At 38.8% G+C, this 12,366-nt stretch overlaps 1 protein-coding gene across 2 annotated transcripts; it reads right to left on the bottom strand.

Moving 5' to 3' along the window:
• Window positions 1-506: 506 nt before the first annotated feature.
• On the bottom strand, window positions 507-12,351 carry LOC109464019 (latent-transforming growth factor beta-binding protein 4-like). 2 transcript variants are annotated; one of them, XM_019760938.1, is made up of 22 exons: window positions 12,257-12,351; window positions 11,619-11,735; window positions 11,181-11,300; window positions 10,786-10,911; window positions 10,408-10,533; window positions 9,743-9,871; window positions 9,177-9,299; window positions 8,650-8,772; window positions 8,172-8,294; window positions 7,421-7,660; window positions 6,940-7,062; window positions 5,637-5,759; window positions 4,856-4,927; window positions 4,510-4,625; window positions 4,203-4,261; window positions 3,801-3,982; window positions 3,323-3,494; window positions 2,900-3,067; window positions 2,446-2,573; window positions 1,415-1,480; window positions 1,130-1,201; window positions 507-977 (listed from the first exon to the last, which is right to left on the bottom strand). In XM_019760938.1, the coding sequence occupies exons 1-20, from the start codon at window positions 12,339-12,341 to the stop codon at window positions 1,446-1,448; spliced, it is 2,490 nt and encodes an 829-aa protein (XP_019616497.1). In that variant the 5' UTR covers window positions 12,342-12,351; the 3' UTR covers window positions 507-977; window positions 1,130-1,201; window positions 1,415-1,445. The 2 variants fall into 2 exon arrangements, with proteins under 2 accessions (XP_019616497.1, XP_019616498.1); XM_019760939.1 differs by lacking the exons at window positions 5,637-5,759; window positions 6,940-7,062 and having other exon boundaries at window positions 508-977.
• Between the last annotated feature and the right edge of the window lie 15 nt (window positions 12,352-12,366).

The following is a 12,366-nucleotide window of genomic DNA, read 5'->3' as shown; positions in this document are numbered from 1 at the left end:
GGGACGTCCGTCCTGTGTGGAAAACTGTACAAGGTACATGTATATACGAGCGTACCCACAGACTCGAACGAATAGAACATATAGAATGCCCGACTTAACTAAATACAGCACAGCTTGCAGGACAAAATTTCGCATACAAAAAGCATTCATAACTTGTATATAGAGCTGAGCTTTGAATATCATATATTTAAGGAGATACTAGTAGCCTGGCTAACGCAACAGGCAAAATCCTTCAGTACGGACGAAATTATTTATGTAACGTCAAAAACAAAACTTGCTAAATCACATCCAATACCATGTACCACGTAGGGACCGGGAAATCCCTGCTATCTGTCCCCGGCCACGTTTCAATCCTTCTAAAAGCTGTTTTCATGTCGTGAGTGTTTTCTTACGACGGTATGGAATGATCGGCCGTCATGACCTGGGGCTAGAGTTGTGGGGTATGACCTCTGAATAAAGACTGTAACTCCAGAAATCCTGGATAGAATTTTTCCCTGACGATATAAAAAATGATCACGAAGACTTTGGTTACAGTTCTACGCAGGAATGATCTAGTTTAATTTGAATACTACCATCTTCCGACCTATTCACCAGACCGTACGGCACTCAGTAGTCCTCGTTGTTGTAACATTGATTCGGTCCGCCATCTTGCCTTAAACGGCTTGGCGGGAGAAAAGAGTTTCGAATTCTTTTTACCGGTATGGTTGGAACCTTGCTGTTTGAAACGTGCTGTATTCATAAACATACATAAAAGTAACCGTATTCTGTAAGAATGATATCAAATATAATCTTTCTAAATAGACTGTGTAGGGAACACCACGTAACAGGTGTTATTATGCTTGTCAAATTTACCGTTTCCTCAGCTGTTTTTAATTCTTCATTTGTTGCAAGACTAACTATGCATAGTCATCGTGATGTTCATTTGTAACTGGCTTCTCGCTGCCGGTTTCTCATGTTCAGAACTTGAACTCAAAGGTCTTGAAAGAAAAAAAAGTAACCATAATTAACAACAGTGATGAAAAAGAGTAAATGTAAGAAAACTTGTCAACAAAGTTAGTTTCAAATACAAGAATAGTGCCACTTGTAGTGTGTATGTAGTGACTTTGTAGTGTAAAATGACATAACCTACCTGGAAACAGCCTTCATCTTCATCGTGTTTAGGAGAAACTGGTTTCATCACCGATGGGCGAGGGATCTTCAACTGAAGTGGGAGAAGAGACTTTCAAAATGTAGAATAGTCAAAGAATGATAACGAAGCAAATAAAAACATACAAAAGTACTACCAAAGAGAGAACGAAAAAGAATAATTTAAAGAAAATGAGAGGGATAGGAAACAAATGTATTTTTTAATCGATGGTCCCTTAGTCTAGGTCCCTGAATTAGCCCACCTGAACTAAGGCATGAGAAAACCTACCTCTCCAGTTGGTATATTCTCCACACTTGGGTTAAAGAAAGGACCTCCTCTGGTTCCCAGGGATTCCTTGTCAATGGGAGGAAACATAACAGCATCAGATTCTACATACTAAGGAAAACATCAAAAGTACTTCTTAAAATAACCTTACACCTTGATAGGGGGCATCGAGGATGTCAACACGGAAAACAATAAAAACAATATACATGTGTATTATAAAATAAACAAGTATCATAGTTGTTACATTTTGGACTGCTGCCTTGGTAACAGACAGCAATACACTTCATACCCAGAAGCCTTGAAAACTTTGGAACTTGAATTTCCTTCTGACCGCAGACACAATCTTTGCCTGAACTTCGCAAAAAAAAAGGTTAGACAGTCGCCTCGCTTCTGATGTTGGCTTCCTCCTACGCGGGGAGATCTGCACGGTCGGCAGCTGAGGAACTCGCTCCAGTACTCCCAGGCCAGAGGGACGAAAAGATACACCAAGAGTGCGAAGCCGCTGTATTTTATAGTTTGGTTTATCAATGTAGTCTCATGGCTGCTCCCATCATCATCCTCTTTGACAACATCACCAGAAGATAAGACCGTCACAAATTCAGAAACATCAAGGAAAAACACAAGTTTGATTTTCGTCAAGTAAAATAAAAATCAGGTTTTGTGTGTATAAAGTTGTAAACATTGTAAGTTCATGCCAAAAAACAGTTACTCAAGCAACTGGATATGATTTTGAAAACGTCAGACGTTTCAGCTAGTATCCACTAGCTTTCGTCAGTGACTGAGAGACCAGAGGGGAAAGCAGGTTTATAAGTACAACGTCTGACGTTTTCAAAACCATATCCAGTTGCTTGAGTAACTGTTTTTTGGCGTATCGTATTACCTGGATGTCTAACCTTCATCGACGTATTGTAAGTTTATGCCCATACGTACATACTTTTCACAGTTCTCTGTATCAAGAGAGAGGGGAGGCTGCTTTGAGGCTGCTTTTAACGTTAACTCACGAAGCTCTTTGATTTATGAAAATGTTCATTTACCACAGGTGAAAAGGTAGTCGTCCTGGTCTTCACTCAGGTCAGTGACCGGAAGGCCACGAAACGGTTGCCACGACTCTGAGGCGGTGTAGTAGTTGGGTAGGGTGACGGGAGGTGAGCTAATCCTGTAACTACAATAGATGTTCACGCTTTACGTAAACCCTGTAATAATGAACAGTCAATAACAGCAACAAAGGTAACGGTCGTTAGAGAATCAGCCACATAGCTATAAACACTAAATACGGACTGATACAAGAATGCCTACATCATGGTAGAAGAGCAGGTCGGAATCAGCTTGTTTGATCTTGATTATGTAATTCATGCTTTTCTGGCATATACAATATGCAGGGAAAGATCTAAAAAAATCTCAATCCCCATAGAAAGTCTATATGCAAAGGCTTTAAAGAAATGTACGTCGTGGCGGGAAAACAGATCGGAGAAGCCAAGTTAACGTTACTTCATTTTTGCCGAATGTCTGGACCTCTTGGCCATACAGACAGCCACCAGCAGGGCGACCACCAGCAACGCACACAAACAACCTGCTGCAATACCGATCACGTCCGCTTGGGTCAAACGGATCTGACATCGCTCCCCTCCGTACCAAGAACCCTCTACTGCCGGGCAGCTGTACATTGTAGCAAGCGGCAATTGATCATCAAACGTTGCACTATCAGAAATTTAACAGTTCGGCCTAAAAAAATAAGCCTCGAACTTTCCGTTCTCTACAGCAAAACACAACAAAACATTACAACCTTTGACCAAACTATGACTTTCTGGTATCAGTTAAAAATTCACAAATTTTCAGGCATCTGTTGTGTTGGACGTAAAAGTCAACTCGACTATTATATTTTATCCGAAAGAGGGTAGTTTTGATACTTACGTGCATTTCGGTCCCTCTTGAACGTTGTACTCACAGGTCCCCGTGTTGCAGAAGTTTTCCTGACATTGGCACTCCGCTATGACAGCTCCGGGGTACGGCTCATTCCGTGAACACACGCCCCCCTCCCCACACTGCACATCCTGGCAGAATCCTCCAACCACTTGCTCCAACTCTACAGTAGATTGTAATTGAATAAGAAATCGGAGATTTCAGACACCATGAAAGCATGCAATCCTCGTTTTTCTGACTTCCCCTATCCCCCCCCCATTTTTACGGGCTCATTGCCAATTTCTGAGAACCTTTGACCTTCTGTCAATCTTTCCTACCCATGTGCTGTCAACATACCGTAAGAGATTTTCTTTTAGAAATGTCATGGGGAGATATAAAGAAACGTGACTCCTTTTAACAACTTAAACTGTCAATAAGCGTGACCATATGCTGCTGTTTGTGTTTCACGGTGTCTACCATTAATACCTACCTTCTTCCGTAAGTACAATCGGCTGCAGGCTGTTACTGCTGGTGACCTGGAGCGCGGGGTCAAACCTGCCGCTAGTGATCGCCTGCTGAAGGTTCGTCCTAGCCATATCCTGGATGATGCTGTCAGGTTGAGATTCTTCCACGGCGAAAACAGCGGCATATCGGGCCTTTACACTTCCCTCGCTAAAGGTTAAAAACAAAGATGTAACAACATACTTTGCCAAATGGCAACATAGCATCCCATGCGAGTAACTGTATGCAATAATAGCCCAGAAATGTTTTGGATCTGGTAACTGGTCTAGGTGTCTAAAGTTAGCATGGTTTCTAGTATCTGAAATTTCTATGAATTAAAAGTTGCATACTACAATATAATGGAATGGAAAGTAACATTGCCCCTACTTACACTAATTGAAGGATGATAATCTCGATGAACCCAGGAATTCTGGCGTAGATGGCAGAGAGCTAGCGGTCATGAAAAAAGATCAACCTGTTATTATGAATATACTAAATATATCAAAACCAAACGACCTATGGTTATATAAAATAACCTATAAATTGAAAATGGGCCGTGCCAACAATACCACCTTAATTCAGAGCGTTACGATTATATGACGACATTTAGTACCACGAAATCAACATGCAATACAGATTGAAAGAGTTTGTGGAAAGTTGTATGCTGGACACACAAACAAGTAATCCTGTTCACTTACTGATGTTTTCAACTGTGATGATAATTTCATATACACTGCTGATGTCCTGTCAGTGTATTCATCCCTAAAGTCCCTCTCCATTGTTATTTGGGCTGGTACAAACTTTCGTGGTTTTGCTATGAAATGCCAACATTCAGACGTCCGTTAGTTACTTAGAAAAAAACATAAAACAAATAATAACATGAATTGATGTCGTGGTTTTCATGTGAAAATATAGAATTTAAGAATTAAAAAAAACTTATCAATGTCTATGATAATGAAAGGTACCGACCATTCCTACCAAATCAAAGCAACTGAAGTACACAATAAGGAGATGATATAAAATGAAATATTTTTTGGAACTTACGCGGCTCTGGAGTGACAGCCATTGATGTTGGTTTTGGTGTTGTTGGAGTTCGGGTGATTTCTGTTGTCACTGCTTTAATTGTTGTTTATATTAAGAATAATTTTGATATTATTTTCTATTTTTATTTACTATATTTGCAATTTTCTACAATGTATCTAAGGTACGATTCGTGTTAAATGTTTATTCACAGAACTTTGACATTGTTTTTGTATTCGGTTTTCGTATTTAGTGGCAATGCTACATGACATTACTTGTGTCAGCGCAGGCAGCTGGAGACGGCTGACCGTCAGCAAAGTACAAATGTAAGGCCACAGCAAGTAAATTTTATGGATGATATCCTCCGTAGACTAATGCGATAGGTGAATCATACAAGGCGGGGCAAAAACAAGATTCCTACATTTTACAAATTTTTACTTCATGAACCTTGTTATATTGTGCTAAGCTTACTGCCGACTATTATCACATGCATTGTCACTGAACCCCTGGTTTTGATTTAGTGGGAACATCACACAAAATAATGAAGTACATCACTGCATCAAAGGCTTTTCTTGTCTCCTGAGGTCATATTTTAATCACTGTCACGGGGCTTTTATTTTCCAAAGTCAGGCGAAAATAAATGCGTGCTCTGATGTCATCCGTAGAAATTACTTGCTATGGCCTAATAGAAAATGAACAAGTAGATAAGAATGTACTTAAAATGACAAATCATGCAATACATATTTTCTTATACATTCACAGTCATTGTCAAATATTTTATTAAGACGTTGGAATCTTTTCTCACCCGTACAGACAGTACCATTTCCAGTGTAACCAGAATTACACATGCAGCTGTAGGAGCCGGGAGTGTTCGTACAGTTTGCGTTGTCATCGCAGTTGGCAGACTGTGTTGCACACTCATCAACATCTAGAAAAAAAGTTGGGTAAATTTGTCAACAAAACTTGCAGGATGAAGCTGGCCGCGCGCTGTGTCAGACATCCCGATACTGTGGCTTCCAAACGTGTTCTTTGGGAGCCTACAAGAGACTAAAGAAATCTGGGCAGTCCCTGGATAACCTACATTGACAACCTCAAGCCAGATGCCGGCCTTACTGAGGTGAGGGAGCTCCGGTCCATGATGATAGACAGAAAGGGATGGCAAGTGCCTTCGGGATTAGTTCTAGCGGGAGCTCGGCCAAAGTAAAATAAGTAAGTAAATTTTTCATATTAGAAAATGACAGACGGGCATCCAAAGTTCGGCACACGTTGACAAAATGGTTGTGAGAAAATAACTTTGCTAATGTATAAACCAACAATGTCTGTAACAGACTCAATGTTCCAGAAACCGTCTTTGTTTATCATAATCGGTCGGCTGCTAGATCCCTCCACTGCCCCTTGTCGCGAGCAAGGTTGGCGATCTACTTCGAGATCTCTGTCAGTTGGTTGTACTCGTCTCCCAGTAGTTGTTGCACATTTATTTATTTATTTATTAATCTTCAAGACACATGGGTGGTCCCTTCAGTCCCCTTGGGACTGATTTCATAGGGAGCCCATACAGGAATTAAAGCAATATAAAATGATAAAAATTGAATATAGCAGTGAAATCATGAATTAAAATACAGTCGAAGGTGAGATATCAGAGGTCAAGTTCAAATAATACCAACTTAGGAATAGTAGATCATAAGCAATAAAGTACTTGAACATAGTAGTAAAAAAACATATATACAAATCAAGTAAATAACAAAAAAAATACTTAAATCATAATCGGTCATTGTTTGAAAGGAGTGAAGTGTCAGAAGGTCAGTACTTGTCATATTTCAGTCTCTCTTTAAATGATTTAAGGGTGGGTGCTTGTTTTGTGTAAGTGTTTAGTGAATTGTAAGTTACTGCCGCTCTATATGCAAATGTACGTTGGCCTGCTTTAGATGTGTAGTTGGATCTGTGTAATAACTGTGATTGTCTAGTGTGATAGTTGTGTATTTGGTTGTTGCAAATGCATGTATTGAGTAGATAACCGGGGGCTAAGCTGGAAGTATGTGCATGTAAATGTACCAACGAAGGAATCAGTTATGATATGATATGATGATAAAACAAGGATTATTACTTACCCGTACATGTTCTCCCTGTGCCTGTATACCCAGTATTGCATGTACAGGTATAGGAGCCGACAGTGTTGGTGCACGTTGCGTTTCCATCACACTGAGTCGTTCCGTTTTCACATTCATCAATATCTGATGCAAGAAAGAAATCACGTATTTAGCTACTAAAACTAAACAACCTTGCCATGTGGATAAAGAAGTCACTAGTCATGAAACTTTTAGACTCAATTGCAAAACCTACAACAATTACATTTTGTTCCCATGACTACAGAACCAACTACATGTTAGTGTCATTAAAGTCTGCCTATACTGGTGGGGTCTACATAGGGTAAATTCAAACAGTTTACACATCTTTAGTTATCATGTATACTTGCCTAAACTCTGTGCCCTACACAAATTGTGCCAATTGGTGATTCACAGAAATTTCTGACATACAGCTTCTCAGGTCATGCCAAGCAAATATTGTATCAAACTGTGAAAATTCTCTCACCTGTACAGACCGTTCCATCTCCAAAGTAACCAGAGTGACACGTGCAGCTGTAGGAACCAGGGGTGTTTGTACAGTCTGCGTGGTCATGGCAGTTGTCAATGCCGTCCTCACACTCATGGACATCCACACAGTTACTCCCGAAGTAACCAGGCTTACAGGGACAAGTAAAGGAACCGACAGTGTTCGTACACACCGAGTTTTCTGTGCAGGTATCTGTGCCTTTTTTACATTCATCTTCATCTGAAATATGGTAAACCAACTCATTAGCATCAGCGTCATCAAAAATACAATATCTTCTGTGTCAATAAAACATGTTCCTATATAATATATTTACTTGCAAATATTGATATATTTACTTGCAAATATTAATCTTTAAAGGATTAGTAAACGTATATTCAGTTGTATTTCGGCAAAGATAAGGATAACATCATTTTGATTTTTATTGTGACACCACTTAACTTATGACTGATAAAATTACTACAGAATATTACAATGGAAATTACATTCATCATAGAAAATTCTCATTGTTTATACATTGAAATGACATACGTCAATATAAAAAAAGTTAAGGGAAACATTATGTAATGAGTCTCCTGGAAAAATGTTTTACAAGAATGGAGAAGACGTGAGGTGTTCTAGAATTTTAAAGCTAAAAAAACGCCTTGATGAAAGAAGAGAAAAAATGTTAACTGGTATAAGTTATTCAACAGACAGTATTCGTCTGTGTGGCAGAAAAATTGCCCCAGCTTACCTTCACAAGACGTCCCGATGCCTGTAAAACCAGTATTGCAGGAGCATACATAGCTGCCCTCCGTGTTTAGACATGATGCCTGTTCATGGCAGTTATTTTGCCCACTTAAACACTCGTCCACATCTGGCAGAAAATATGTATAAATTTGAGCATTCGGAATGTATGTTGAAAACGTGTTAAAATATATTATAGATAACACAAAATTACCCTTTTCCATACAGATCACACATATTAACACGATCAAGGTTTCCACTGTTACTTTATAATTACATTCAAGTAACGACTCATATACAAGTAGTATGGACAAATAGAGTATATGATGTGGGGATGATGTAAGGATTAAAGATAGAGAATTGACTTTTAATACAAAACGCTTTAAGCTTTTAGAAGATTTCTAAAGGCATTCGCTTTTTTCTTCAACTATAAAGAGTTGAATCGTGGTCTGGGAGTGAAGGTCACACAAGCCACGAGAGCTTACCTGTACAGGTTCTCCCCGTACCAATGTACCCATCATCACATGTGCAGGTGTAGGAGCCAGCAGTGTTGGTGCAAGTTGCATTTTCATCACACTGACTAATTCCGTCTTCACATTCATCAATGTCTTGAACGAAATTCACAAGATAGTCAGTCATTGAAACATAATAATCCTCATCATGTTGGTAATCCTTACAGAAGGATTCTGGAAATTCTTCAGTGATGCAAATTGATAGTCATTACAGCTAGGCATTGTCTGTACAGCATCACCATTTACATACTATACTATACTGTGTATACATGTGTGTGTATATCGTTACATGGATAACATGGATCTTTGATAAGGGAATTCATCCAAATCACACCAAATGTTTTTTTCAATGTTATCATTCAGCGGTGTTACAATGTTACAGCTGATTGCTGAGAAATCACTTGGAGTTCCCTCATTATATTCCCCCATGGTGTTTTTAAACGACACCATTAAAGATCGCCTGGTATTTGTACCGGACGAGGTTAATCTATTTTATGTACCTTCACATGCTGTTCCGGTGCCGTTGTACCCATCTTTGCAGGTACATTCAAAGCTGCCCAGGACGTTTGTGCATACTGCTTGCTCATGGCAATGTGATGAATCACCGGTACACTCATCCACATCTATGGACAATACCATCAAAAATTATACCAATTGTCTGAAATGTTCACCGCACCAAAAATTGGATTTACCAAAGGTTGTAAACTCAGGTAATGTTTACTATGTACACAGTATCTGGCTTTACAATGGTAGTAAATAAAGGTCAATTGCAGCAATTTCCTTTACAACCGTTAAAAGTCCGGTATTATCGTACTTGACCTTTATTTACTGCCATTGTAAAGTTCAGAAGTGTTTATTAAGAAAAAACAAAATAAACATTACCCAACTATACTGCTCCGGTAAATCTAAGTTTTCGTGCTGTGGTTTTAGAAAATCTTTTGATAATTGTTATATATATGTTTAAGCCAAAATGACATACATTCACATCATACATATATACCTTATTTTTGAATTTTAAAATGTACACTTTGTGACAAATGAATGGTGGAAGCAAAGAGGACCTTACCGGCACAGAAGAAGCCGTCTCCTGTATACCCGTCCCGACAGGTGCAGTTGAAACCACCGTTGAAGTTGAAACACTGAGCATTCGCACTGCAATTCTCAATACGACTGCCGAATGTACACTCATCGTAATCTGCGTAAAAAATTGACACAGAACAAAATACATCATCGTCTTGAGCAATTTATATGACTTAACAGCCTCCAAGACAGCTTTTATTTTTGGAGCGATGTAACTCCAAGATTTGAGCCGTGCGCCTTTACTTTTCATAGAAACACCGAGCGCATCAAATCTTCTTCAATGTTTATATCATGCAAAGCTTAAAACAGTTATATCACAACTGTATCTTTGCTATCTGATGCTGATGTACAAGTACTTATTTTTCCTGAGATACTTAGTTATTTAATGTTCGATTCGATGATCTACCTTTAAAGTGGTGCTTCTAGAATTTTGCTGTGCTAAATTCGTTGGGCTTGAGAGCATCGGTAAGTCAAAAAGTCAGCCTGGGGCCGTACCTCATTTTTGTAATTTAAACGTTTTTAGAACCGTTTTGGTTGGATTCAATATATCTGTGATACAGTAGGGATCAGAACATCCGACAGACGCCATTGTCATGGTACATAGTAAGGTATCTTGAGTTTGCTCGTAATGCTCAGAGAATGTTAACGTACCTTCACAGGATGTCCCATTGCCGATGTAGCCCTGTCTGCAGCTACAGGTGTACCCTCCCTGGTTGTTGTTGCAGAAGGCATTGGGATCACAATCGTTCAGGCTGCTCTCTGAACACTCATCAATATCTATCAAAATGTTGAAAAACGTTTTTTTTTAAAACTGAGCAATCAGAATATGGCAACAATGGATCATACTCATGCCAAAAAATCAGAGACAGAAACCTCTCCTAAACCTTGAAAAAGATTATTGATATGGAAAATGTAGTTAACTTTTATACGACTAACATTGAAAACACGCAGTAAAACAGATAAAAAATCAATCTCCCTGTTATTGTCAGCTGCATGTTGGAGAAAACAAATACAAGTATGATATCTCACCAGTGCATGCTCGACCATCAGTACCAATCATGTAGCCACTGTCGCAACCACACGTGTAACCTCCGTTTGTGTTGTTACACAACTGGTCGCAGGCATTCAGGGTGTCACTTGAACATTCGTTGATGTCTGTAATACAATTTCACTTCATGTACCTCAGTATAATTTTCTAATACTAAATCATTTTCCAATCAAAATTTGCCATCATCATGATCATTCGAATCAAATCTAGTAAATAGTCACATTAACATTGCTAATCACATCTACTAACTGTACACTTGAGGGCTTGCTTCTTTTTCTTTTTGTATGAGAGTAAACATAAATTATTGTTTTGGTTAATGTTTGACATGAATTCGTAGCCCAGCAAAGATGTTATACTCTGCTATCATCAGGCTTACCAGTGCAAACTGTGGCATTGTAGGTGAAGTTGTAGCCAGAAAAACACAGGCAACTCTCGATTCCATTCTCCACAAAGCAATCCGCATTTGTGCAGACGGTTCTGGTGCAATTTACAGAGGCTGAAAAGAAAAATTTGTTGAATCTTTCTTTTACAGAAACTTTTTATTTAAGTAATTGCAAAATTTGTGAAAACTGCCAAACGTTTCAAGTAGCATCCGCTAAGGTTGGTCAGTAGTGGATGCAGATGCTACTTGGAGCGTTTACCATACATACATTTCAACCATACAACCATACAAAGCACTCGGAGAACTAATACAATAATATATATGACCCGAAAACATATAATGCTTTTTTTGCTAATCCACTAATCTACCCATTTTACCAAAAAGCTACCTTAGCAGGCTGAATGTCAAAGAAAAAGTGAAAAAGTTCGTTACCTTCACAGGAATCCCCGACTTGAATGAATCCCGGGACGCACGAGCAGTTAAACCCGCCGTCTGTGTTTGTACAGGCTTGTTCACAGTCATCCAGCTGTTCTGCACACTCGTCAATATCTATAGCAATACGTCGCTGTTGTTAATTCATTTACCCAGAAAAAAACATATTGCCTATTGGTGGTTTGGCAATATTTTTGGGACAAAACCTTAAAATGATAGTACATAACCTTATCAAAGTAATAAGGAGTCGAAAGAAAGGCCAATCGAAAAAGCTGAGGCAAAGTGAATAGGTAGAGATCTTGAAGAACAAATATTGCGATGGAAGAAAAATGGTTGTCCAGACAACAAATCATAATGATAGATGGTTAAACAGAACGCCAAAATAATGCTAGATAAAGCTAATTTTGCATAGGAATAGTGAAGGAGGTCGAAAAGTATCACAGTATCAAATTTGTCAACTTGTCAAGTTGCCAAATTTGATACCGTGCTTGCAATTGAATTAATCTGAATATAAAGTAAAGTGCTGAATGTTATTTTAATTTTGCATTTAAAACAATCGCAAAATCATTTCGGATGTCATTGATCTACGTGTTCAATCAAATGGTAAAAGGGTAAAATGTACAAACATATGTTTTTACCATCACACTTGAAACCATCGACCGCTAGCCTGTATCCATCCTCACAGCTACAGGTATAACTTCCATCAGTGTTGGAGCAGTTCATAGAGCATTTACCGTTGACAGTCATA

Source organism: Branchiostoma belcheri, unplaced genomic scaffold (assembly GCF_001625305.1).
Source record: "Branchiostoma belcheri isolate BF01 breed outbred unplaced genomic scaffold, Haploidv18h27 scaffold130, whole genome shotgun sequence".
NCBI lineage: Eukaryota > Metazoa > Chordata > Leptocardii > Amphioxiformes > Branchiostomatidae > Branchiostoma > Branchiostoma belcheri.
This window is presented reverse-complemented; position numbering and strand designations above follow the sequence as displayed.